Source organism: Ixodes scapularis, unplaced genomic scaffold (genome assembly GCF_016920785.2).
Source record: "Ixodes scapularis isolate PalLabHiFi unplaced genomic scaffold, ASM1692078v2 PGA_scaffold7__128_contigs__length_106722199, whole genome shotgun sequence".
Taxonomy (NCBI): domain Eukaryota; kingdom Metazoa; phylum Arthropoda; class Arachnida; order Ixodida; family Ixodidae; genus Ixodes; species Ixodes scapularis.
Window position 1 is genome coordinate 925,333 of NW_024609882.1, and position 27,995 is coordinate 953,327.

A 27,995-nucleotide genomic window follows, 5' to 3' on the forward strand; every position below is an offset into this window, starting at 1 on the left:
TAACGAAGCAGTAAATGACTTTATTGGTATATATGACGTACCACATAGCACACTCACTAACACACGCATATTGGTAAAGCAAGTTGCATAATCAGTTAATACTAAAAAGAAATACGGAACTCTAAAAGAAAAAATGCTTACATAAGCAAAAAAAAAAAAAAAAAAGTTTTGAAACAGAAATTAATTATGATGACATCGGTTTATGTCGCGATGGCAACACGAAAATGTGCCGAGGTTTACAACAGCAAAGGTGAAGGCAAGGACATCCGACAAATTACGACTGACATAGCCAAAAAAAAAAATCGAAAATCGCGACCTAGTTGCAACTGTCTATATGTTTCGAACAGAGTTACAGGAACTTGCAGCCTCCAATATCCTAGACTGTTTAGAATTTGAGTGTCTTGACTGGCTGAACACAGACGTGTCATTTGGAACGATACTAAAGCATAGGGGAAGCGTTCCAAGAGTTTGGCGTCGTCATGGTATAGCAATTGGACAAATCATTACATTCACGTGGTGTACATCAAGCCATGGTCGCTGCGGCGACATGGGGTCAAGAGGCCGTCATGTCACCACGCGCTCGATGTCTACGCGATAAGCTGGGCCTTTCGCAGAAGACGAATCACTTCGTTGGCGTATTGGTCCGGATACTTCGTGATGTGCTGCACGTGTCTGGAGTCCTCGAAAGTACAAATGCTCACGTCAGTTCCTTTCTTCCGCCAGCAGTCGGCGACCCTAATGCTATCTTCGAGCGAGCTGACACGGTCTCCCTTCGAGTTTATCAATAGCGCCGGACAAGTCAGAAAATTGTCGTAGAAGGCCCTCGAAGCAGCCTTGTGGTACGCCGTTGAGACCGGGTACAAAACGGCAGCCTGCGTCTTCATCAGGACCTGGATGACCTTCTGCAGAAGCGGGTTCTTGGTAGCCGCGATTGAGAAGCCAGCCGCGGTGCCGGCCACGTCTACGGGACTGTCGTAGACCTGCGCCTTGAAGCGCGGCAACAGGTCCATGTAGCGGCCGCCACTCTGACGCATGCGCACAAGGACCTCGCCCATCTGGTACCCACCGACGCTGAAGGCGTGCACCACAAGACGGGCGTAGTTGGGATTCTCTAGCAAGAAGTCGAGCACCATCTGAGCGACTCGCTGGGCGCCCCCCTTGGGCAGCGCAAGCTGCATCAGGTGAGTTCGAACCGTCAAAATGTCGAACCCTTGGTCCAGGTAGAGCTGACGATAGCGCTGGAGGTGCGCTTCCTTGGCTTCCAACCAAGCCATCAGGATGGCTAGCGGATTGGTACGGCCCGCGATGCCGTACGCTGGATTATGGTGTCCAGGATTGCCGTGTCCCGGGTTATCGTGTCCTGGGTTCCCGAGCCCCGGATTACATTGTCCGGGGTTTGAGTGTCCCGGATTGCCAGGTCCCGGATTGCCGATCCCCGGATTACAATGTCCGGGGTTTCCGTGTCCGGGATTATTGTGTCCCGCGTTTCCGACGAGTCCATACGAGTTGTACAGGAGCGGCTTGTCGGCGAAGACAAGTTGAAGGTTGGAGTTGATGGTTTCAGCCTGGGGGGTAGAGGTGCTGAGGCTCTTGACGGATATACAAGGCACCAACACCTGCAATGACCAAAAAGGTGAGAAAAAGTGAGCGACACATATTAAAGCATTAAATGCTTTTTGACAGAGCCCCCACCCCCCTCCTAAAATAATGTCCGTTAGTCCATTTGCCGCTAAATTTAGCGGGAAAATTGTCACGTGACCTAAACACTAATCCTGTATACCCCCCGTCACGGGATTTCTACACAGTAATTTAATTCAGTCACCCCGCAAATTGGGCGGGGAAATTGATGTCACGTGCGGAGTGACGAATCAGAACCGAACCAAAAATTTGGAACCGAGCTGTTATTTTTAACCGAACAGTACCTGAACCGAAATCTTTGCCGCCATCTTGGAACTAAACCGGCAGTAAACATAAGAGAAACAAATTTAAAAAAAAGTTCACGGTAGTTTTTTTTTTCTTTTTTTTTTTAGCTTTACAAAATAATTATTTGAGAATAAAAAAAAACGGCAGCTGGTATTTTTATCTATTAATCCAATCTACACATTATTAATTATATAGTGCCAACACAAAAGCGCTAGGAAAACTCACAATTCCCCATACCTTGCAGTTCTGTGCATGACGATTTGATCAATACACAGAAATACAGCTGGGCGGTTTCAGTTGGATTCAGGCAACGAGGTGCAGTCGTATTTTTTATTTTGCTTCACATTTTTGTACTTCGTGGTGCATGTTCCAAGAAGAACAATGCCTTTTTTTATGTCCTGACATATGTTGTTTCGTTTCTGAGAAAAATAAAATGTCAAAGAAGCGGGAAGAACGACGAGCTTTTGACGATTGTCTCCGTGTGTGGCGTTTTTGAATCGCTCTCAATCTCAAAGTGTTCAAAAGAGAGCTTATCTATATACAGGGGTGGAACGGCTGCGCCATTTGCGCCATTTTGCGCCAGACGCATTTGTCTGCGCCATTCTGCGCCATTTTGTGGAAACTGCGCCACAGCCAATACCTTGCGCCATTATGCACCAAATCGCACAACGTGCGCCAAAAAAAAAAAAAAAAAGAATTGTATTTTACAATTGAAAACGAGCGCGTTGGTTAATAGATACAAAACTTGAAAGTATAAAACAGAGAGGACGAGGACGGGAACAGGACATCTTTCAAAAAGATGTCCTGTTCCCGTCCTCGTCCTCTCTGTTTTATACTTTCAAGTTTTGTAATTGAATTGTGTCTTGGTATCGGATTATGTATCGACTCAATTCGCAACAATGAGCGCGTTTAGCTTGGTCGGACTTGCAATCCTTTCTTCTCTTTATTCTCCCTGTGTATCCCGAGTCGGAAGCACGCGAAAAAACTCGCCTGCGACTGGATTGTTATTCTTCAACCATAAGCGGTTACGCAAGTCGGCCGAGGTGAGATCGAGTCGTTAAGCGTCGGATTGCCTGAGGGTCTGCGGCCCGGGTTTTGGACATGAGCCAGTTGAAAACACGTCGGCGAAAGATTCCGTCTAGTGCTTCATCGTTGGAAGTTAGAACCGCATTCGTGCAAGATAAATCATGATTTGATTGAACTGAAACGCTGTCAGATTTCAATCCTTTCCGGCCAGCAGCTCTCACACGAGCGGTAGATCTGCTCGGCGCACTTTAACCTTGCTCCTGCTTATCGCTTCGAATACGATAACTCCGTTAATCGTAGTCTGCTGCTTCGATATTGAGTTGCACAATAGGATAGACTCAAAATTCGTTGCTCTGTTCCTCCGTGCAACTACACGTCCGTTGCTTACGCACGTCGCGTGGTTCGCACATGTAATTACTATGTCGAGCACGTGTTGGTCGTGCTATAAACAGTGCTGGTTTGCATTTTGAGCAGCTGAAAGCCACTCAGAAAATATCAAGGACACTATCTTCAGAAACATGTGGTACTTGCTTTTTGGTTCTCACTAAGGCAGTCTTGCACCTGTTACACTGTTATCCCATCTACATAGGTTCCTAACCACTCATGTTCATCTGTGCTGCTAAGCAAATTGAAATTGCTCCCGTGCTCGTCTAAGACACAAGCTGAAGTGCAATGCAAACTGATCTGGGCTGCTCTTAGCCTGCTCCAGAATGGAGTTTTAACTGCTCCCAACCTGCTCCAAAACAGCGGTTTCAGCTGCTCCCGTGGCTGCTCCCAGGTACATTTCATGAGTTCCACCCCTGTATATATATATATATATATTTTATCGTGATACAGATATGGGCAAGTAGGTAAAACTACATTCCATAGTAGTTATAAAGTAGTTATAATGTCGTTTTACCTACTTGCATATATATCACAATAAAAAAATATAGACGCTCTTTTTTTTAATATTTTGAGATTGAGAGTGATTCAAAGATGCCACACACGGACAATTGTCAAAACCTCCTCATTCTTTCCTGCTTCTTTGAGATTTTTTTTTTTCTCAAAAACTAAACATGTCAGGACATTAAAAATATAAATAAAGGATTGTTCTTCTTGGAACATGCGCAACGTAATATAAAAATTCGAAGCAAAATAAAAAAAAAATACGACTGCACCTCGCTGCCTGAATCCAAATGAAACCGCTCAGCTGCCATCGATTTATCCTTCGTCAGAACATTTAGAAAGGAGGCTTTCTAAAGGGAAAGTCCCGTGAAAAAAGTCACGCGCGAGTGCTACCACTTCTTTTTTTTTTTCATTAAACGTTTTACACACACACATATGCTTGAATAACCATTTTGTGAAACAATTAGTGACGAGAATAGCCGTAATATACGAACTCTTATGATGTCTGGAGCTCGCATTTCTGTTGTGCCAATTCCAGCGCATGACTACGATGAACACTGACGGCAAAAAAATTAGCGTCAGATCACCTGGCTGCTTGTTCTAATGAGGGGACAGCTGTTTCTTTCCTTTATTTTTGCTGCATCTGCCATTGCGTACACAGAAAAAAACGAATAGTTGTTTTTGCAACTTATAAACGCCAGGAATTAGTTGTAGCGTTGTTACTGCCGGTACAAATTAGTTGTTACTGCAGGAGGTACAAAAATTGCCTAATGACTCCTTTTACACGTACTCATCGTTGAGGCACAAAAACATGTTTTCGTTGTTGCTGAACCGCCCCAGAATGTTGTACCGGAGCAGCGTTGGACGGAGATACTCCAAAGTGTATTTGGAAATACAGATACTGGGATACATATGACGAAGCTAAAATCATGATACTGAAATACGTCCGTACAAAAGTATCGCGACACGTATGAGAAATACATTCGAAAAAACAGAAAAGTATTTGAAAATACAAATACAGGAATACATTTTGCCAGGGCAGTAATACTCGGATACATGTTTCTTTAAAGAATTTTGTGTGATGTGAACTCTTGTATTACAGACAAAAAATTACTATTTGTTGAAGAGAAATTATACAACTTTTTGGTACATATTTATCTTTTCGTGTGAAAGCAATACAAATCAAAAGTAAGCATACGACTTTACTGCTACACTCGACTACATTTGATGAGAAGTAGATCTTTTAAATATCTCGTAGGTCAGCAGCTGCCGATTTGGGAAAATAGTCATGCTAGCGAACGAGATTAATTAAGCGTCCTACAGGTTTGAGGGGATTTGTATTAAAACGATCGAAGACTGCTTTCACAATGGGGAAAGTCTTAAACCATGCAGACATTTTTATTTCGTTTGAAGTAGTGAAGTGAAAGTGAAAACAAAAACTCACACTAACCGCGAGGAAAAGACTGAAGTTGAACGTGGACGTTCTCGACCCCGAAATTGTTTGCGCGTAGAATAGCCATTTTCCATTTTAACAGAAACCTGCGGGAACTAAGCGAGTCTTCTGTAGGTTGGAAAATACTCCCTGTCCAGAATGCAGTGCAGTTCTTTAGATATATATCTTGCACGCCTTCGAAGCAATATCACACGAACCCCTAAATTTGTTTTATGCCTACCCAAATATCCTCGAACGGTCAGCCATCCCCTATAGTCCCATGTCGATATACCTTTTCTGCAGCCACTTCAAGACGTCGCCTTTAAGTAAGATGATGTTTATTTATGTGATGATCTGAAGAAATAAACTTTACGCTCGCCCTAGTAAATGGAGCTTGGAGTGCGATGTACACTTGTAAAGCTCGTATTCCAGAGTGCCTTCAACGCTTTGATTCTACAAAAAAAAAAAAAAATAGCTGCTTAACTGAGGCACCCTGGAAGATACATGTTGTCTTTGGAGAATAGGCAAGGGAGTCACCAATGTCGGGGCCATAATGCTAGAAACCAACCTTGGTCAGCATGATAAAGCCTCAAGGTCCCATTTACTGTTACTTCTCCCCCTTTAAAGCGCAAAAAACGATAGGAAGCAATCTCTAGAGCTTTCGCTTGGGGATCACAGATATTTTTTGAACATTGTAACGAGATACATTTGCCCGAGATTGTATGGCGATACGAGGAATACACTAAAAATGTATTCCGGTACTGAAATACAGATACTGATTGAAACGTCGTATCGCGATACAGAAATATAAACTCTAAAAGTATTTCTAAAATACTATCGCGATACATTTGTATCGCGATACATCTGTATCGCGATACTGCCCAACCCTGTCCCGGAGAATAGAAACTTGGAAATAACTAAATGTGTCACGAATCTGACGTTACATATAACTATAAGTGTGCATGGGAAGGAACTCTAAGAAATGCCTGCATGCATGTCCACTTACCCGCAGAACACTCGAAGAGCCAAACTCTGCGATCCATGAAATCATCTCAGCGAATGATGAGGCGGAACACCTGTTTAGACCTCAAAATGAAGTGTGCGCTATGGCTTTACGCAATGCAAGCATGACGCTTTGCATTGCGTAATGCCACAGCGCAGACTTCATTTTTAGGTCTAAACGGGTGTTCTGCCTCATCATTCGCTAAGTTGATTTCGCAGATCGCAGAGATTGGCTCTTTGAGTGTTTTGCGGGTAAGTAGAGACGCGCAGGAGTTTTTTTTTTAGAGTGTAGAACAACTAAAATGAGCTGCGCTTAGAATATCGGCACTCCGTTCCCCGACATTGTTGTGGGCGCTGCCATTTTGGTTCGTGTGGACAGCAGACGCAACTGCCGCGCGTCATGGTTCAAAAGTGCGACTTGCTCTGCATTAGATTCGGTGTCAGGAAGGTCATCCAATATTGCTTCGCTCTGTCGCGAACTGTTTAAACATTTGTGGAGGGCCGAAAAGTGTCGTTACTCCGGAGCCAGGGTGTCTGGAGCCTAGCTTATTTAGTGGCACTAGACAGATCCTAGTGGCCTCAGAGGGACAGCCGGAAGTTGGTAAGTCTCACAGGAGTGTCGCTCTCAAGTTATTCCCCTGAGCTTCGACCTCCTCCGTACGTTCTTTAAAGATCACTTTTTGTGTGTGTGTGTGTGCAAACTAAATGCTACTGCAACAAAATGGCTAATTGAGCTAGTTGGTTAATGTTCATTAAGATGAAAGCGCCTCTGTGCTGTCTTGTCTTCATTGCCCCGTTTTCCTGAGGCGCTTTCATCTGAATGAGGATCACCCTTAACAAGTGACACAAATATAATTGCCAAATTAACAGCCCCCCTAAAAAAATCTCTATCTCTCTCTCTCTCTCTCTCTCTCTCTATATATATATATATATATATATATATATATATATATATATATATATATGTATGTATACAGGGTGTTTTTTTTTAATTTTTTAATCTTACACATTTGTTTAAAAAAAACGTGAAAGCTACACTAATGCGGTTTGTGCAGGTGGGTTATACGGCCAGGCGGACATTATGTGGGTGGCTAATCTTTGCGATAAGTTGGCTAATTAATTAAAATTCGTTAATTAACTTTTTAATTAGTGGAAATAGACTTATGGTTCCAATTAGAAACTTGTAGAGCATCATCGAAAACCACTAAATCAACTATTTTTGGAAGGATATAACGCCGGGGCAGCATTTTGCAGCGTTCTGTAAAAACGCTCCATTTGGACGCCTTTCTAGATTTCGGTTTCTTATCGGAGCGCATCACCGCGCCCGCGGTCCTGCTCCCCGGTGGCTGAGACGTGCAACACACGTGCGCCCTGCTTCCCTCCATTCTACGAGGGAGGGGAGGAGGTGGCTTCGCGCCGCGACCACCGGGGAGCAGGATCGCGGGCGCGTAGATGCGCTCCGATAAGAAACCGAAATCTAGAAACGCGTCCAAATGGAGCGTTTTCACAGGCCGTCGCAAACCGCTGCCCCGGCGTTATATCCTGCTAAAAATAGTTGATTTAGGGGTTTTCGATGGTGCTCAGCAAGTTTCTAATTGGAACCATAAGTCTATTTCCACTAATTAAAAAGGTAATTAACGAATTTTAATTAATTAGCCGACTTATCGGAAATATTAGCCACCCACATAATGTCCGCCTGGCCGTATAACCCACCTGCACAAAACGCACTAGTGTAGCTTTCACGTTTTTTTTTTAAACAAATGTGTAAGAATAAAAAAAAAACCTGCATATATATATATATATATATATATATATATATATATATATATATATATATATATATATATATATATATATATATATATATATATGTGTATACTATATATATATATATATATATATACATATATATATATATATATATATATATATATATATGTGTATACTATATATATATATATATATATATACATATATATATATATATATATATATTTTTTTTTTTTTTTTTGGAGGAGCAACGAAAAAGGAGGAGAAGGGGAGGGGTTCGTCGTGTGTTGAAGAGGTTCCTTTGACCCGCACCTTCGGCACAGACCAGAGAGCGTGGCCCCCGTAAACTACTTTGTCTGCAAATAGCAATCTTACCAGAAAGCCTATCGTGGTGCCAGACGCTTGCGCCGTTCCTTACGGCGCTGCACCCAGAAAAGAAATACTTTGTGCGTCTCAAATACATGACTTGCACTGAGCGCAAACCTTCTGCAACGTGAATTTTTCGCTACTGGATTTGATTATCTCGGCAAGAACAAATCGCAATGACCACCAACATGTCTAGTGTGGTGACGTCGCGTGCAAACCATGTTAAACAGTTAAGTTTTCTGGTGAAATGCGATGTTAGCAACACTATACTCCGTTCACCCTTAAAAAAACAGGAAGAGAAAAACATTCTTTTTTAACTGGTCAGGAACGCGTGTCAGAAATTAATTTTACTCGAAAAAAAAATTAGCGCAATATTTACGGCGCGAGATTTATTTTAATTTCTGCGCGCAAAGTCCATGACGTCACGGAATGGCCATACACTCTTTCCACCTCTTGCATCTCGAAAAATCGCGTTTTTGGAGCGTTGCGGAGGCTGGCGGCAGCGCGATGATGACACGTTTTCTACTCGTTCGTCGTCATTCGCCGAAGAAGTTCTTTAAAACCCCGTGTAAGCCGTGAGACTTGCCCTTGAGAACACGTGGAAAATTTTACGGAAGCGCAATGCCGCAGGAAAAAAGGCACAACTCGTCGAAAGCAAGTTTCGCCGGTCTCGCGGCGTGATCATAGCTTCCTTGGCATACCAAAGCGCCGCGTCTCTGCGCCTTTTTTCCTGCGGCACTGCGCTTCCGTAAAATTTTCCACGTGTTCGCTGGCAGGCGACGCCACCGGCGAAAGCAAGTTTCGCCGGTGGCGTCGCCTGCCGCCCACTGTCGTGGTGGATGCTTGGTCGGCTTGGGTGTCGGAGAGCTCCCATTTTGGCGTCAGGGCCGGGCAGCGGAGGATCAGGTGTTCGATTGTTTCTGCTTCTCGATCGCAAAGCCTACACTGTATATGGTCATAATCGTCGGGACGAACGGCTGCCCAGGCTAGAGTTACAGAAGTCCTCGGCTCCGATATTATGCTCGTGGGCCCTGTATACGTTTAGCGTCGGCTTCTTTCCTGGCTCCTCCATCCGGTGTGTCGTCTCCGCATCTCTTACACGCCTTCTCACCTCCCTTGTCCACTTGCCTTCCGAGTCTTCCTGAACCGGGTCGGAGAAAAAACCGAACAACATACATTGTACGTACCCCACGGTGCCGCGTTATCCAAAGAGGATTTGAGAAAGCTCTCAAATAACACAGCATTTCCAATATACAGTGTCGACGATAGCCACTTCACGACGATCGGACGGAATCCGGTGTGTTTTAGGGCACATGTCAAAAAGTGCCTCTTTTTCTTTTTTGCACAACGCCAAAGCAAATGAACGAACGTGTCCCCTTTCGAAATTCCCGTGCCGATTATTAGAAAGTCGGAACCCCCGCACAATGGCGGAACAACACACATCGTGACACGTGCAAGTCATTCCATAAGATAGCGAACGTCAGAGCGCAGTCAATGCTAGGAGTTGACGAGCCAGTCAAACAGAGTCGAAAGTGCAACGTCACTGCGCTCATTGCATTTTTCTGGGGGTCTGTTTTTTCTTCTACTTCAAACAAACGCATAAACTGTGCCGTGACATTGCGGCTTTAGTCCGCCATTGTGCAGGGATTCCACAGCTGCCAACGGAGGGCAGTATTTCGAAAGGGGTCTATTCTGTCCCCCCACCCCGGTCCCGACCCTATCCGCTATTTTTCGCGAAGACCCGGAACAAAGCCGGGACGTAACAGCCTGCGTCGCAGGCTGCTTGGCGTTCGCTCTCTTCATTCGTTTCCTGCAAAGACCGTTCAGGCAACGATCCCTGGTATACCCTGGTTCTCACAGTGGAAGATAACACACAAAGGGTAAGCATCCTAATCAGGCAAATAAAGTAAAAACTTCCTAGAAAAGCCGGCGAACTCCGAATGCACAATGCAGGTGGGAAGCCACGCTGACCGGGTTTCCACAGCTCAGGCGGGTGGCAGAAATTTCTGGCTGATAGGGGTCGCTCGAATCGCAAAATGGCGGCGGCCAGAGAGCTCTTTTTGCAAAGGTCCATACAGCTTCCGCTTTAAAACAAGTTTGTCTCCCATGCGAAGCATGAGAAACCGGGCCCGCGACAGGCAACAACTAGCCGCTTATCGAAGGGTCATCTGGGCCGGTTTGCTCATCTTGCGGCTGCGGACGCGGCCGCGGCCAGGAGGGATTTTTACGTCACGTGACCAGCTCCATGGGGACAAGGAAGTACCTAGCGTCCCTGCGTAATGGCGGAGAGATCCGCATCGCTTCAAACACAAAAACCTAATTTCGCTCGCAGAAACTGATTGGAGGGACTTTCAACTGGAATCTAATTGACCGCCCTTTGATACTGTAGGAGCGGCAGGTAAAGTTACGGCCAGGGAGGGCAAATAGAAGCCAAAATAAAGAAAAAACCACACGAGATAAAAGCGGTAGCAGTATTTTATATACCACCGCCGGCGCCGCGTCTCGCGCCTTCTGTTGTGGTCAAGAGGTTAAAGCGCCGGTACTTGTCGTCGCGGCGAGAAAGTTCCGGGTTCAAATCACGCTAGGGACTTTTTTTTTTTTTTTTTTTTTGTATTTTGCGCGTGTCTTACTTTTGAACTGTGATCCTTTTTTGGAAATCATCCACTTGCACTACTGCGCCTTACACGCTTTTACTGTTAGTCCCACCTGTTCAATCGAAACACCGGGAAGAAGAAAAAAAAGATCAACGCAAGTTAACGCGCTAATGCAATCATTTCGTAATGTTCATTAAAAGAAAACCAAACTAACAGCGTCAGTATGGCTTTCACACAAGCGGAGCCGAAAAAAGCATCCTTTCCCCAGCGTTTACAATTTTATCTATTTTCAAATAACGCTCTTGCTACGATTCCTTTCAATAACAAGAGACGCCTATTTAGGACAAATAAAAACTGCAGTTGTAGCAATTAAAAAAAAAAAATAAAACAAGCAAAAAAAGAAAAGACTAGCAGCTGTGGATACATTGATTAAGCGAAATCCTACAGGCAAGGCAGCAGGTCAAACGTCTGAGAAAGTAGTAAAACTGAACTAAAAGAGATCATACTCTTACTTGCATGGAATGAGATAAAAAGTATATTTATACTTTTTACATTGTGTTGTGGCAGTCGTTTTGTAATATTAACAGATTACTTGTTGAATTTTAGTTAGTATAGCAGACGATCACGACCAAATGCAAAAATGAATCAGGCGTCAACCATCGCAAACCCTCTCTCTCATGCAAACACCTAAAATGACTTTGGATCAAGAAATGGAATTAATTATAATTAATTCCATTTCTTGATCCAAAGTCAGTTTAGGTGTTTGCATGAGAGAGAGGGTTTGCGATGGTTGACGCCTGATTCATTTTTGCATTTGGTCGTGATCGTCTGCTATACTAACTAAAATTCAACAAGTAATCTGTTAATATTACAAAACGACTGCCACAACACAATGTAAAAAGTATAAATATACTTTTTATCTCATTCCATGCAAGTAAGAGTATGATCTCTTTTAGTTCAGTTTTACTACTTTCTCAGACGTTTGACCTGCTGCCTTGCCTGTAGGATTTCGCTTAATCAATGTATCCACAGCTGCTAGTCTTTTCTTTTTTTGCTTGTTTTATTTTTTTTTTTTAATTGCTACAACTGCAGTTTTTATTTGTCCTAAATAGGCGTCTCTTGTTATTGAAAGGAATCGTAGCAAGAGCGTTATTTGAAAATAGATAAAATTGTAAACGCTGGGGAAAGGATGCTTTTTTCGGCTCCGCTTGTGTGAAAGCCATACTGACGCTGTTAGTTTGGTTTTCTTTTAATGAACATTACGAAATGATTGCATTAGCGCGTTAACTTGCGTTGATCTTTTTTTTCTTCTTCCCGGTGTTTCGATTGAACAGGTGGGACTAACAGTAAAAGCGTGTAAGGCGCAGTAGTGCAAGTGGATGATTTCCAAAAAAGGATCACAGTTCAAAAGTAAGACACGCGCAAAATACAAAAAAAAAAAAAAAAGTCCCTAGCGTGATTTGAACCCGGAACTTTCTCGCCGCGACGACAAGTACCGGCGCTTTAACCTCTCGACCACAACAGAAGGCGCGAGACGCTGCGCCGGCGGTGGTATATAAAATACTGCTACCGCTTTTATCTCGTGTGGTTTTTTCTTTATTTTGGCTTCTATTTGCCCTCCCTGGCCGTAACTTTACCTGCCGCTCCTACAGTATCAAAGTGCGGTCAATAAGATTCCAGTTGAAAGTCCCTCCAATCAGTTTCTGCGAGCGAGATTAGGCTTTTGTGCTTGAAGCGATGCGGATCTCTCCGCCATTACGCGGGGACGCTAGGTACTTCCTTGTCCCCATGGAGCTGGTCACGTGACGTAAAAATCCCTCCTGGCCGCGGCCGCGTCCGCAGCCGCAAGATGAGCAAACCGGCCCTGGTGGCGTTGCTTGCAAGTGCGACCAAGGCGGCGAGGAGGGGACTTTATCTGGCAGCTGTGTTCTTCACGAAATTAGGATGGTGATCCGCAGCAGACGCAACGAGCCGTCGGAGCCAGTCTAATGCCGTGTGTCACGTGACATCCCAGAGGAGAGCAGGGAGAACCGCGGGGCCACGTGATACGTTCGCAGCTTTGGAGTGGTTGGGATGGCTCGTAGCGCCAACCGCTGCGCGCGCTACGTCGTTATACGGTACGTCTGATAACCTCATCGACGAAAGGCTCTCGGAAATCTATCGGCGATGCGACGTACTACGTATTTGAAAGAATAAAATAAGAAAAAATGAGTTTACAAAATCTCTGTAATGCGAAATTAGAGCGCAGCTCTTGAGGAAGAGGGGAGGGTACAAAGGGGAGGGTATGCCTTTTCCTCCTCCGTACCCTCCTCTCCTTGCGTACCCTCCTCTTCTCGTCCCCTCCTCCTTTTGCGTACCCTCCCTTCCCCACTAAATATAGCTGAAAAATTGACGCCACGTGACCTCAACACCAATTCAGTTTTCCCGCTTAATTTAGCGGGGAAAATAACGTCACATGACTTGGTGTGACGTCACCTATGGACAAATTCAGTTTCTCCTCTAGATTTAGCGGACAAATTCAGATGCTCCGCTAGGTCTCGCTGGAAAATTGACGTCACGTGACATCAACAGCAATTCAATTCCCCGAATTTCTCCGCTAGATTTAGCGGGAAAATTGACGTCCCGTGACTTCAACACCGATTCAATACCTCGCTAAAGCTAGCAGAGAAACCAAATTTCCCCGCTAAATTTAGCGAGGAATTGAATTGGTGTTGACGGTCACGTGATGGCAATTTTTCCGCTAAATTTTGCGCGGTTACGCCGACGCCGCGAAATACTTTAACGAGCGCCTAAGAACTGCGCCCTAAAAACTAGCGGTTCGTTGAAACAAATCACTGCCACGAAGTTTTCAAGGAAATCGGTTACTGGTGGCGCTGTATAAAGCTGAGCACGTGCACTGTCCACTGCTAAAGTGCCACAGAAAGTTATTTCCAAGTGTAAAGGCCCGTTCACACTCTTGCGAGCTCTTAAAACTGGGTTCCTTGAAACCTCTTACAACGACAGGACACACTGGCGCCATCTATTGGTTAGCAGTGTAAACTTGGCGGTCCGGCATTTTTTTTTTTATTTCTCTGGCGCATTATTCTTTCTTTCTTGGCTCGAAAAACTTTTGTCAACGTCATAAACGAGTCTTTCTTATAAATATTACGCACATTTGACTTCGGAAATACCGCAAAACCTTCGCTCTTACGAAATGCAGTTCCATGGTCACCCATAAATGGCGCCAGCGTGTTCTCTCGTCCTAAGAAATTTTAAGAAGTTTTAACAAGTCTCGTCCCTCTCGGCCGTACTCGGTTGCAAGAGTGTGAACGGGCCTTAACGCCAAAATGAGAGAAAACCGTATTAACCAATGCTTCAAATATTTCCGTTTTCGGTGTTTAAAGGGAAGCTGGACACGTCCATTCTAAATCAGCGACGATTTCAAAGTTGTATCATGTGAATCCGAATAAAAATTTGCCTTAAAACATCTCCACGCGTGATAAAAATAATTAAAAAAAAAAAAAAAAGCCTAGCGCTTCTTGTGTCGCCGAAAGGATTGCTGGGAACTTCCTGTATAGAACCTGCCCCAGCAGACGATGAAAGCGACCTTGGAGGCTGCGGAAATTACCCAGGCAATCGGAAGTTGACCGAAGCAAGGGTGTGCTAGCTGTTCTGGCGTACGATGTTTTATGAAATGAAGACATCGAACTCTGGACACCTACCGCCATCTATGAGCGACGGCGGCAAGCCACGTATCTGGTTACCGCCGTCGCTCATAGACGGCGGCAGCCTTTCCACTCTGAATTGCTGACTTGCGGCCGGCCATTACTTTTCATTGTACAGCTCCGCTGGTCTTCCTTTTTCACCAGAATGGAAAGGCTGAAAGTTTTTTTTTTTTTTTTTTCGTGCGCAATAAACCATTTAGTATGGATGTGGCTCAGGCACGCGAATATAAAATAGTAGTAACTTAAAAATTCCAAACGTCGACTGCACAACCTTATTTCAAACGTTTAAATTGGTTTAGACATTTCTCGCTACTCTTAATAAAGTGACTATTTATTATCTATGAATGGCCTCATTAGAACATTAATTAGAAACGCGTTATTTTCATAAAACAAGTTGAAATACCTTTCCGTGTAGAGAACGGTCCCCTGCGAACTAGGGCTGGGCGTTGATGAATATTTTCAACTCGATTAATTGCCACCTTTTAATCGATTAATTAATCTATTTATCGGTATCGTTGATTTCCATGCATAATAACTAAAAAAAAAATAAAAATTACTTTTTTTTGGGCCTTTGCTGAATATGTGATAAACGGCACAATATAGAATTTTGATTACTCAACCTCGATATGTAGTTGAGAACAATCCAAAGGCACTCGCCTTCACAGATGACCCATTACTTCAACTAATGAGGCAAAGAGGTTCGATGTTATTCTGCGGCAAGAGCGACTTCCTTTGATGGTTCGCAAGTCTCTCTGCTGTACTAAACAGACACTCGCACGACATTCAAGTAGCCGGGACACGTGTCACCTTCGGCACTTATCTGGAGTTACAAAATTTCGCCCCTAACATCTGTATAAAGTTAGCTCTTAATACAGGTGTACTTCTCCGCGTCCGTGTGGTCAATGCGTTTAATTTTTATTTTCTTTTGGTTTGTAAAAGTTTTACCAATTAACCGGGGAACAAATTAATCGCGACTAAAGCATTCATCGATAGGTTATTCGATCAATTGCCCAACCCTACTGCGAACCCAAAAATGGGGCTGTGTATTCTTCATAAACATAGATATTTTAATGGGGATGAATGCCCATTAGAGAAGAAGAGCTGGTAGAAATCTCATCAAAATCGATTTTTGTTATTTTTAGTTAATGTGAGGAATCTTTTTTATTCGGTGCTGATCATGTGTACCGTACCACACGAATACATGATACGAGGGTGATTCAATAAATAAGGTGCATTTTTTTGTATAAGGACTTCTAATACACATAGAAGCTTACTTTTTAGTTATTTTTATTGTTTTACTACTTTTTTACGTGGATTTAATTTCTTATGCAGATTACAAACAACACTGTGAGAATTTAACCGAGTAACAAAGATGGCTGACCAAGAAGCATGCTCCAGGATCGAACAGCGGTCAGTTATCACGTTTTTGGTTGCTGAAGGGTGCAAACCCGTTGAAATCAGGGGTGGAACTCATGAAATGTACCTGGGAGCAGCCACGGGAGCAGCTGAAACAGCTGTTTTGGAGCAGATTGGGAGCAGCTAAAACTACGTTCTGGAGCAGGCTAGGAGCAGCTCAGATCAGTTTTCATTGCACTTCAGCTTGCGTCTTAGACAAGCACGGGAGAAATTTCAATCGTACTTAGCAGAACAGATGAACATGAATGGTTAGGGACCTAGGTAGATGGGATAACAGTGTAACAGATGCGAAAACTTGAAACTTTGTGAGCCTTAATGAGAATCAAAAAGCCAGTACCCTGTTTCTCAAGATAGCGTTCTTGATATTTTCCGAGCGGCTTTCAGCTGCTCAAAATGCAAACCAGCACTGCTTATCGCACAACCCACACGTGCTTGACATAGTAATTATATGTGCGAACCCCGTGACGTGCGCAAGCAATGGACGTGCAGTTGCACGGAGGAACAGGGCAACAAATTTCGCGTTTACCCCATTGTGCAACTCGATTACGAAGCAGCAGACTACGATTAACGAAGTTATCGTATTTGAAGCGATAAGCAGGAGCAAGGTTAAAGTACGCCGAGCAGATCTATCACTCGCAAAAGAGCTGCTGGCCGGAAAGGTTTCGGATCGGACCGCGTTTCAGTTCAATCAAATCACGATTTATCTTGCGAGAATGCGGTTCCAACTTCTAACGACGAAGTACTAAAAGGAATATCTTGCTCATTTGTTTTCAACTGGCTGACGTCCGGATCCCGGGCCGCAGAGCCTCAGGCAATCTGACGCTTAACGACTCGACCTCACCTCAGCCGACTTGCTTAACCGCTTATGGTAGAAGAATAACAATCCAGTCGCAGGTGGTGTGGCGCTTAGAATCCGAGTATTTTCGCGCGCTTCCGACTCGGGATACACAGGGAGAATAAACAGAACAAAGGATTGCAAGGCCGACCAGGCTGAACGCGCTCATTGTTGCCAATCGAGTCAATAAAACCGAAACCAAGACAAAATAAAAAGTTTCTTGGCGCACGTTTTGCGATCTGGCGCATAATGGCGCGAGGTATTGGCTGTGGCGCAGTTTCTGCAACATGGCGCAGGATGGCGCAGACATATGCGTCTGGCGCAAAATGGCGCAAATGGCGCAGCCGTTCCACCTCTGGTTGAAATTCATAGGAGAATGTCAACTGTGTATGGTGCCACATGTTTCAGCCAGAAAAATGTCTACAAGTGGGCTAAATTGTTTAAAGAAGGACGGAGCAGTGTTGAGGATGAAGACAGGCCTGGGAGGCCTACAGAAGTGAGATATCCTGAGGTGATCGAATCAGTCAATGACCTCATTCAGTCTGACAGAAGGGTGACAGTGGATGGCATTGCAAGGACTTTGAGCTTATCTGTGGGGACAGCACACAAAATTGTCCATGATGACCTTGGCTACTCGAAGGTCAGCAGCAGGTGGGTGCCAAAGATGCTTACTGCGGAGCACAAACAGAGGAGGGTCGAGTTGTCCCAGCAGTGTCTTTCCCGCAATGAGAAGGATGGTGATGAGTTTCTGCAGAAGGTGGTCACATCTGACGAGACATGGGTTTGGCACTATGAGCCTGAGTCTAAACGACAGTCCATGGAGTGGAAGCACGCAGGCTCTCCAGTGAAGAAGTTCAAGTCCCAGCGGTCCACTAGGAAGGTGATGCTCACCGTTTTTTGGGAAATGCAAGGCCCAATCACCATTTCATTCCTTGAAAAAGGAAGCACTGTGAACAGTGCCAACTACTGTGAACTGCTGAGGCAGGTCAAGAAAGACATGAAGAACAAACGCAGAGGTCATCAGTCAAAAGGAGTCATCTTGCATCATGACAACGCAAGGCCTCACACAGCAGCCTTAACGGTGCAGACCATCAACGAGCTCGGCTGGGAACTGCTCCCTCATCCCCCTTATAGCCCAGACCTTGCCCCTTCGGACTTTCACCTGTTTGGTCCATTGAAAGCGTTCACGAGAGGCACGAAGTTTGAAAGTGACGATGAAGTCAAAAGTGTTGTGAGCGACTGGCTGAGACATCAGTCTAAAGATTTTTACGCTGAGGGAATAAGGAAGCTTGTGCACAGATGGGAAAAGTGTGTGACAGTGCTGGGAGACTACATAGAAAAATGAAAAAAAAAAAGTAAGCTTCTATCTGTATTAGAAGTCCTTATACAAAAATATTCACCTTATTTATTGAATCACCCTCGTATTATGTCATGGCGATTAGAGGAGAAATACCGTATTAGCATTTCCAGTGTTTGAAATATCTGCCAAATTTAGTCACTCAAGGTGTCATGTTTGCAGTTTGTTAGGAAAATAGCTATGACGAGAACTAACAATTAGGATTTCTAGCTACATAACCGCACCCCTACAATGCTCCTAAAAAAAAAAAAAATGTAGTAGACTTGTAATACTACCACGAAATGATTTTTCAACTTCGCTTTCCTCAACTCACAAATTGCGCAGCGTTATCAAAGGTACAGGCGAGGGAAAGGAGAACGCCCCTCTCGCTCAGACTCTTTTGAGTACCCTCACGTCGCCATCCTCTCCCTAGAAGATTAGCTCGTTGCTCAAAATTCAAGCAGAAGTCCCCCCCCCCCCCCCCCCCCCCCCCCCACACACACACACACACAGACTTTTACCGCCCGTAGCTTCCGCAGTACTGAGCTCAACTAACTGTCCACCGTTCACCCCTAAGCTGACAGTGCTGTGGAAGCCACGTGCCCTTCGGGCCAGTCACACTCCTATCTTTTTCCACGCGATCACGCCCCGCTCGCGCAGAGAGGGAGTTTTAGTAGACCGTGTTTCCCGCTCCGCTAGCCCTCCGCTACGAAGAAACCGCCACTGCGCCTGCGCGCCGATGGCCTTGGCTGTAGAGTTCCGGGTAGCGGAGGGGCTTAGCGGAGCGGGAAACACGGTCTACTAAAACTCGCTAATGAGGTCAGGTGATGAAAGGGAGGCGTCTGATTGGTCCGGCAAGCGCGTAGCTCCCACCGCGCTGTCAGCTTAGGAGCGAACGGAGGAGATCGTGTCCAATGCGTGAGCTGGGGCAACACCTCACAACGCCCCGCTTCGGAGTCGGATGGCACCAGCTAGAGTGCCTTCATGTGCGCTTCGCATAGAGTGATGCCAACTGCCTGTTTCCCTTTCCCACACACTCTTCCACCGCCATTTTGTTCCTCTCATTGTTTCCCTGTGCGCCGGAAAGTGGCCTTTGTGTCCATCGGTAATCCCATCCGAGGGGGAAAATGCAAATCCTCCCTCCGTGGGTTCCACAACGCTGCTCCGAACTTCTGAGATAAGGTGCTTGTTTCTGGGAGGGTTATAAGCCCCACGGATTATCGCCGAGGAACAAAATGGCTGCTGGTTTGTCGGCGAGTGGTATTACAAAGGGTGGCATCACCCTAGCAAAGCGCACATGAGGGCTCCCTAGCACCAGCTCGATGGCGAGTCCGTCCTAGGGTGCCTTCATGTGCGCTTTGCTTAGGGTGGTGGCATTTCGCCATTTTGTCACACACATTTATTTTTATTTGTTGTTCGGAAGCGCGTGAAAGAGCGTGTCCCTGCACGCGCTTGTAGCGCTGACTGTGCTATGGCGACATTTTGTTTTCGTCGATTTCTTTGTATTTTTCTCGTGAGGGCGTGCTGTCGGCATCTGGTACTACAAAGGGTGGCATCACCCTAAACAGAAGGACATTGAGGCACCCTAGTCCGTCCCGTTGATTGGACACGAGGCACAGCCGAGCACATACGCAGCACTCGTATCCAATCCGTATCTTCGCTCCCATCTCAACCTGATGACGCAGAAGCTTCTCGTGCACAGGCCTTCGACGATTCGAGGTGGTGTTGGCTGCACCGCGGACGTACCACAGTGAAAAGGCGGATGGCTTTCGAAACGAGTTCCGAAATAGGTCGCCCTTTTCAAAATTCACATGTTCGTACCGAGAAGCAGTCAATAATAACTCATGGAGAATGGTTTATTATCGTTATTCTTGTCCAGCTCGCTTGCACCTTTGCATTAACTGAATTACCATGAAAAGCAGGCTTTTTTTTAGCAAAATATTTATGAATTTGTTTATATTACAGATTAGGCAATAACATAAATATATTTTGTGAATTAAAAATGTCGACCAGTCACCCTTTATTTGATGATACTTGAAATCACAGGTAACAGCGTATACACAAAAAAGTACAACGGACAAAATAATTCCCGCTAGAACTATAAGGCGTCTACATAAAAACACATCGCATAAAATAAGGATTAATACATAACATAGCGCTGTTCTAGAGCAGCACTACGATGCTGAGACGACTTAGAAGCGCTGCCCAAGTGAAATACAGACGTGAAGCAAACATACCCATTGCTGACTCCTTTTATTCAATCATTATTTCGAGCATTTTTCTGACAAAAAGCTTTTTGCTTATGTGACTGACAGTTGCTGCCAGATTCGACTAACACCTATTGTAGACTTAGGTTATTAGTAGAGTACAATGAAAAGCACAAGCTAATCCTTTAATACATTTGTATTACTAAAGAAAAAAATAACAAAAAAGAAGTATAAGAATAATTAATGTGTTCAATGTATGTTTAGCCAGCCTCAATGGGCATCTCGATAAAGTGGGAATGCTACAAAGTAAATGAGGGCATTGGTACACTAACAGGTGACTGTTTTGCCTTTGGTTCCTTTAGACCTTCCAAGGAAAGTTCCTTCTCCCCTTGGAAAAATAAATGACTGAGGGATCAGCATTCAGTTCTATTTATTTTCAGTTGAGAGTGGCGACACATTACCATGATGAGTGCATCCTTAAAGAGGAAGAGTATAAACTGCCACCATGTTCTGACAAGCAAATGAAAGTTGCTTTCATACCCAAATCACCATATAAGTTACTAAGAAAGCTTATTAAAAGTGTGCAAAAAACATCATGCACAACGAAATAATGATACAAAAGACAGACTTAACATGTTGTTTACCAAATGGCAAAGCCACTTCCGGATGATCAGCGAACACCAGATTATCTTGGTGGTTTCCACTATTTTTTGGGAGTCTGCACCCCTCTGACAAATCGAAGATAGTCAAGAGTCGGGGAAGGTGGCCAAGAATCCGGACGCTGCGACATGTCTTTCAGATTTCTGAGCATGCAACAGGCTCTTGGTAAACTGACTAGGCCCTGGTCAAAATGTAACTATGGCGACCAAAAGCTTGCATTTATTCATTTCCATTTACTGCTTGTCTTGTAAATGATTTGCCTTTCAATTGAAAAAAGTGTATATGATAGCATATTTCGTACAGCGCCAAACACACAAAACGGATTACAACCCCCAAAAATCCACGGCAGCGTGTCCCAACCCGCCTTCGCACAAGAGGCACATACTGAAGCACGTCAGCGAATATTGCGCAGTTAACGTCCTAAGCCGCTAGCTGGACCTTACGTAGCAGACGGAGCACCTCGTTCACATACTGATCCGGGTACTTGCCCATATGTTGCACGTGCTTCGAGTCGTCAAACGTGCAGAAGGCCACGTCCAGGCCCTTCTTCCGCCAACAGTCAGCTACCCTGATGTTGTCTTCCAGTCCGCTGACCTGGTCTTCCTTGGAGTTGATCATGAGTGCAGGACACATGAGCGGGTTGTCGTGGAAGGCCCTGGAGGCGGCCTTGTAGTGAACGGTGGACATGGGGTACATGATGACGCTCTGCACGCGGATCATGATCTCCAGAACCTTCCGCAGGAACTGGCTCTTGGTGAGTGCTGTCGGGAAGCCCGTGGGAATGCCCGTGTAGTCCACCAGGCTGTCGTAGACCTGCGCCTTGAACCGGGGCGCCAGGTCTAGGTAGCGACTGCCTCCCTTGCGCATGCGGACGAGGATCTCGCCCATCTGGTACCCTCCCACGCTGAAGGCGTGCACCACGAGGCGAGCGTAGTTGGGGTTGTTCAGCAGAAAATCCAGCACCATCTGTGCTATGTACTGAGAACCCTTGTTGGTTGGGAAGGCCAGCTGCATCGGGTCGGTCTTCACCGTAAGTACGTCGAAGCCCTGGTCCATGTACAGGTCGTGGTAACGCTGAAGATGTGCATCCTTGGCCTTCATCCATGCCAGCACCACCACCAGGGGATTCTGGCGGGCATTTGCATCGTTCACCGCCTCCACCCTCGTGGTCGCAGGTATGTTGTGGCCCTTAGTCGGTGCCGTGTTGTCCCGAACCGGATTAGAGTGTTCGCGACTGCTGACGACACCCTGGGCTTCGCAAAGCAGCGGCTGTTTGCTGGTCAGCCGAAGCGTCATGTTGGCGTTGATGGTTTCGGTGCGAGTGGCAGTGCTCAGGTTTTGGAAGGACAGGCAGGGCACCAACACCTGCGGCCACGAGGCAGAGAGGAGAGAAGGAAATAAAATGATGTGAGCGTGGATGGAACGAGAACTGGTGCTACGACCAACGCGCGTTGAATGGAGAAGGGAGCGAACAGCAAGAGGGCAGACAGGCAGGAGAGCCATGCAGACGAAAACGGCTTAAAAAAGAACCTCGTTCTGCCTCCGAGCGAGCCCTTGCAATGGAGTCACCGGTGTACCGCGCGGCCACGACACCGGGACAACCGGCTCCCCTAGGCCCGGACCGCGAAGGAATTCTGGTGTCACGGTCACGTGAGAAACATCAGAGCTCTGCCTTTGCGCCTGCGAAGAGTAAAGCTAGTGGAAAGCAAGGGGCCATAAGGGAGTGTGTGAACACTGCAGCTTGACACAACAGCATCACTGGGAAACCACAATTCCCGCCAGCAAGATTCTCGGCCGCCATTCATGTGACCACTGCCAGTTTGGGTATGGTCGTGTACGCTGCCAAGCGCTACTCAAAACAGGATGTCTGAGCCGGATCTACTTGCGTGTCTAGAATTTAAGAAAAGATTTCGGCCGAATGAAAGAGGAGAACTAGGGTCCACAGGGTAGCTGCCGTTTCACAGCAGATCTCATAGAGGAGAACAGTAATATTCATTCTTACAGAAAGAGATTTCTTCAGGAAGAGGTGACTGCATGTATGGACAGAATGAAGATGTAAGCACTGCCACTGTATACACTACATGGCACAATTACATATTGTTCCATGAACAAGATATAACGGAAAATGGCACTATGACTGGTGTGAAGAGCCCCGCAACTGGAGCGTAATATATATTCCACCCAAGGCTGTCGAAGTTGGTATCTCCCATGCTGTGACTCAATTATTTCGAGACCATCATTATTGCCATTATTACCACCAGAAGCATCGATAATCGGGAGGCCCCACGAACAAGCGAAAATAATGTTCATTCAGCTGTTGCGTCGATTTATGCCATCAATTTCTAGATGATATTTCCATGCTACCATTGCTCCCAAGGCTGCCTATGTAGGTGATGGATGCACACCAGCAACAATTAACACATCTTTATATATAAAAAAAATATTTTTATTTGATTTTAACTATTTCAGCCCCTGACAGAGCAGTCAAGGATGAATCTGTCAGCTGAAACTACGCAACCTGCCTCCAGAGCCAGTTAACCCACCAATGACAGTGACAAGTGTGCGGTCAAGGCACAATATTAACTGTCATTGCATATTCCTATAACACAGAGAGTTCACCCACCGCTTGTGACATCTGCCTTGGCGCAACAAATATTCCGCTTGCCATGCTTGAACCATAAAATTTCTTTTTTCAAGAGTTTGTCGAGAGTGATAACTTTGATGGTCGGGAAGGTAAGAAAGCAGGGGTGAGCTACCAGCTACAATACTCCAAGGAACCAAGGGATCAAGGAATGTGAGTGAAAGACATTTACAGAACTGTGAAGGATGACCTACTTCAGTGGTAATTTATTCTACTTGTACCTTTAGGACCACCCTCCCCATATTCTGGGAAATCAGGACACTCATACTCACAAACTAAATTGCCATAAAAAAAAAAGTAAATTGCATGTCTTTGAAACTCGACTTGTTAGATAACTTTTCGATCAGTCAGTCGTGATGTTCTTTTACCCAACAAAACACATAGCTGCATTGTAGTTCTGCCACATATTAGCCCTTTCTAGGGTACGACATGGCAGAATGCAGCAACCTTTCTTGCTGCCAAGCTGATGTCATGGGACCAAACTGCTTGGTGTATGCCTACTTGACTCAGATTGAGTAGAGTCGAGTGGATGGGTTAGAAACCCACAGACCACTACAGCGGCCACCTTAGCTAGCAAGCGGCACTGTGGCTATCTGTTAGCAACACAGAATACAAGAGGCTGGCTAGTCTGCCTATTTTTAGCCCACAAGCCAGACGACCTTGCGAGTGAAGTGCATCCTGCTGGCAGGATAAGAAAGCCGTAGAACTACGAGACAATCAAATCCGTAAAAAGAACACAAATGGTATATATACAAGAAAACAATAAAAGCACAGTGCAACCTCAGTAGTTACGAGAAAAAAGTAGATTTGTGACGAAAATAATCCCTGGAGAAGGGAACAAGAGGGGAGAAGGACAAACACAAATCTCCAAACACAACTAGGTGACTGGTGTACGACCGAAAAAATCCCCCTGGTCCGAGTATCGAACCCGGGACTTCTCCATTTTCAGTGAGCGCTCTACCAACTCAGCGAACCAGGGGTAAGACGTCAGTAGAACAAACAGGTTTTATCAGCCGCCACCAGTCTAATACCAACAAGGGTGAAAGGCTTGCATTTGAAGGTTATGATTATAATGCAATCAAATGCAAAGGTGCAAGTAAGCTGGACAAGACTGACGAAAATAATCCCTGGGGAAGGGGAACAAGAGGGACAAAGGACAAACACAAATCTCCAAACACAGCTAGGTGACTGGTACGCGACTAAAAAAAACCGCCTGGTCCGGGTATCGAACCCGAAACCTCTCCACTTCCAGTGGAGCACTCCACCAACTGAGCTAACCAGGGGTCAGACGTCAGTAGAGCAAACAGGTTTTATCAGCCGCCACCAGTCTAACACCAACAAGGGTGAAAGGCTTGCATTTTAAGGTTAGGATTATAATGCAATTAAATGCAAAGGTTCAAGCAAGCTGGACAAGAATGACAAAAATAATCCCTGGGGAAGGGGAACAAGAGGGACAAAGGACAAACACAAATCTCCAAACACAGCTAGGTGACTGGTGTGCGACCAAAAAAATCCGCCTGGTCCGGGTATCGAACTCGAAACCTCTCGACTTCCAGTGGAGCACTCTACCAACTGAACTAACCAGGGGTTAGACATCAGTAGAGCAAACAGGTTTTATCAGCCGCCACTAGCCTAACACCAACAAGGGTGAAAGGCTTGCATTTTAAGGTTATGATTATAATGCAATTAAATGTAGAGGTGCAAGCAAGCTGGGCAAGAATGATGAAAATAATCCCTGGAGTAGGGGAACAAGAGGGACAAAGGACAAACACAGCTAGGTGACTGGTGCGCAATTGAGAAAATCCGCCTGGTCTGGGTATCAAACCCGGGACAGCTCTCCATTTCCAGTGGATTTTTGGAAGTTTAATTTCTGCCATTCTTTGTGCCAATATAATATAAGATGACGAGTCAAGACATATTTTAATATGACAAATAAAAACAACCTTTTTTTTTTTAGTTTGTGATGTAATTAGTTACGGATCCATTTCATGCTGTAAATAGTAATCACGTAACACAACCCATTTTTTCCTGGGAATAATTACTGGAATAAATTACTTCCCTTTTTGATAATGAAGTACAGTGGAATTTCCTTAATTCAAACTCGTGGATAACTCAAACCAACATGCAGGTCCTATCTTGTGTTTCTAGGAAGAAAACTCCCAGTAATTCAAACTTTGTATTATTCAAACAAAGTTTTGGTCCCCCTCGGGTTCAAATTAACGAGATTCCACTGTACAAGATTGCCTCCTTCTGTTTGGAGTCGTCTTAATTGAAAAAAGACTAAAACATGAACACATCTTTAGTCAGTGGGCAGCCCAACTCAAGGAGGCACTGAATCCAGGCAGCCATCCATCTCAACACCATCATTCGAACCGAAGCAGCCCACGCGATTTCGCCGCACTGGCCCTCTGGTTTTGGTATGACTTGACAGTTTTGCAGCAAACATTTGATTCTGCAGTGAACAATTAATTGGGTGCAGTCTCCACTTTATTCCAGCACTTTAATATGAAGAGAAAATAAATCTATTTTGATATTTCAAGATGATGCTACATTATGTGGAGTGGCAGCTGGACGAAGTGCATGCTTGGCCCGGGCTATACCCTGTCCACCGCTAAGCTGACAGAGTTGTGGAAGCCACGTGCTCCCGCCCATACCCATGTGCAGAGGTTAGGGGATTAAAAGGAGACGGTCGATTGGTTCGGTGGGCGCGTAGCTTTCACTCTGGTCTTAGCTTAGGGGTGAATGGAGACAGGCACGTAGCCGAAAGGGAGGGGGAGGGGGGCCCTTGCAACAAAATCCTGGCTGTGTGCCTGAATGGAGTATAGTGGCATCCAAAGCAATGATAAGAAGTGCATACTAAGTTTCACGAGCTTGAAGGAAGAGATACTACATGATAAGGGTTTCTTGGAACCTTCATCACACTATAAGGCTCCTTGAAAACTTTATCATATGATAAAGGTTAAAAGTTCCCTCACACTGTATCCTGAATGTTTCCAGGAACACAAAGCACAGTGAAGTTGGCTCATATTCACCACTTCCCTCTCATCGCATTTGGGAAGAAAGCCAACTTGTCATTCAACAAGGCCAAAAAAAAAAAGAATTCACTTTAGAATGAGTCAAGCATATAAAGAGCTATAGGGCTAATTTTTGTGGGACTTAATTATTGAGTTTAGTTAACCTATATAAAAAAAATTATAGTTATTGAATATTCCTTAGTGCCTTTTTCTGCGGACGAATACTGCCCGTGTGCTCGTTTCTCACCTTGAAACTTGTACTTCTATGCAATTAGAAGAAAAAAAATTAATCAGTTGTACTTTTTAATTAAAAAAAACTTTTTTTTTTTTTTTTTTACTTTAGCTTGAAATGAATTTTCATCATGAAAGACGATCAAGGAAAAGTGTCCATAGCTGCAAAGAACTGCAGTTGTACAAACAGTGCCTCGCGGGCCTAGCGAGCTGCGGGGAAGCAGTTTATTTATTTTCTCTTGAAAGATATAGTTGACCTTAAAACACATCTTAACAGCAAACCCTTGACGCGAGTAGATCAAAAGAGAGCTGTGAATGACAAAGCCACCAAACATTCATGAATCGCAGGGTTTATCGCGAGATCGCCACGCCAGACATAAGCTTTCGCAATTCTTTTTTTCTTTTCTTTTTTTGTATGCCGGTATGCTTTACGAATGTAGGCGTTCAATGGTGTTCAAAGACAGAATGAGAGAATCGCCGGAATTTAAAGAAGACATTGATATCGTGCAGCGGAAAGCAAAGTGATCGTTCCGTACCTTGCAAACGGATCCCAAGTTCTTCTGGTTTTGGGGCCTCATCACGAAGAGCCGGACAAAGCCGCGAAACCCTCGTAGTGCCACGACCATTCTCGCTGGGATGTCGACGAAGAGCGCTCGATCACAAAACGTGCAAGAAACACGGAAGGAAACCCAGGCAGATGCAAATCGGGATGGAAGCACTCGCCCGGCAACTGCAAAGCGTTTCTGATAGGATAATGGGGTAATCAGAATAAAGAAAAGAAACGCTAAGAAACGTAAGAAACGTCAACGACGCCAGCGCCAACAATCACTCCTTACTTTTGTTGTTATTTTGTTGTTATTTTATTACTTGATCTAGAAAATCATCTGAAAAATCAATCGATATTTGCAAATACAATAAAATAAATAAATAATATACAAACTTATTATAAA

The 27,995-nt window shown here is 44.9% G+C and overlaps 1 protein-coding gene across 3 annotated transcripts; it reads right to left on the minus strand.

Moving 5' to 3' along the window:
* On the minus strand, positions 1 to 27,910 carry LOC115326115 (transmembrane protein 53). Of its 3 annotated transcripts, XM_040207073.3 has the most exons (3): positions 27,582 to 27,888; positions 22,690 to 22,854; positions 20,280 to 22,524 (listed from the first exon to the last, which is right to left on the minus strand). In XM_040207073.3, the coding sequence occupies exons 1-3, from the start codon at positions 27,669 to 27,671 to the stop codon at positions 21,580 to 21,582; spliced, it is 1,200 nt and encodes a 399-aa protein (XP_040063007.2). In that variant the 5' UTR covers positions 27,672 to 27,888; the 3' UTR covers positions 20,280 to 21,579. The 3 variants fall into 3 exon arrangements, with proteins under 3 accessions (XP_040063008.2, XP_040063007.2, XP_040063009.2); XM_040207074.3 differs by lacking the exons at positions 20,280 to 22,524; positions 22,690 to 22,854 and adding an exon at positions 1 to 1,616 and having other exon boundaries at positions 27,582 to 27,910; XM_040207075.3 differs by lacking the exon at positions 22,690 to 22,854 and having other exon boundaries at positions 27,582 to 27,885.
* Positions 27,911 to 27,995: the final 85 nt, after the last annotated feature.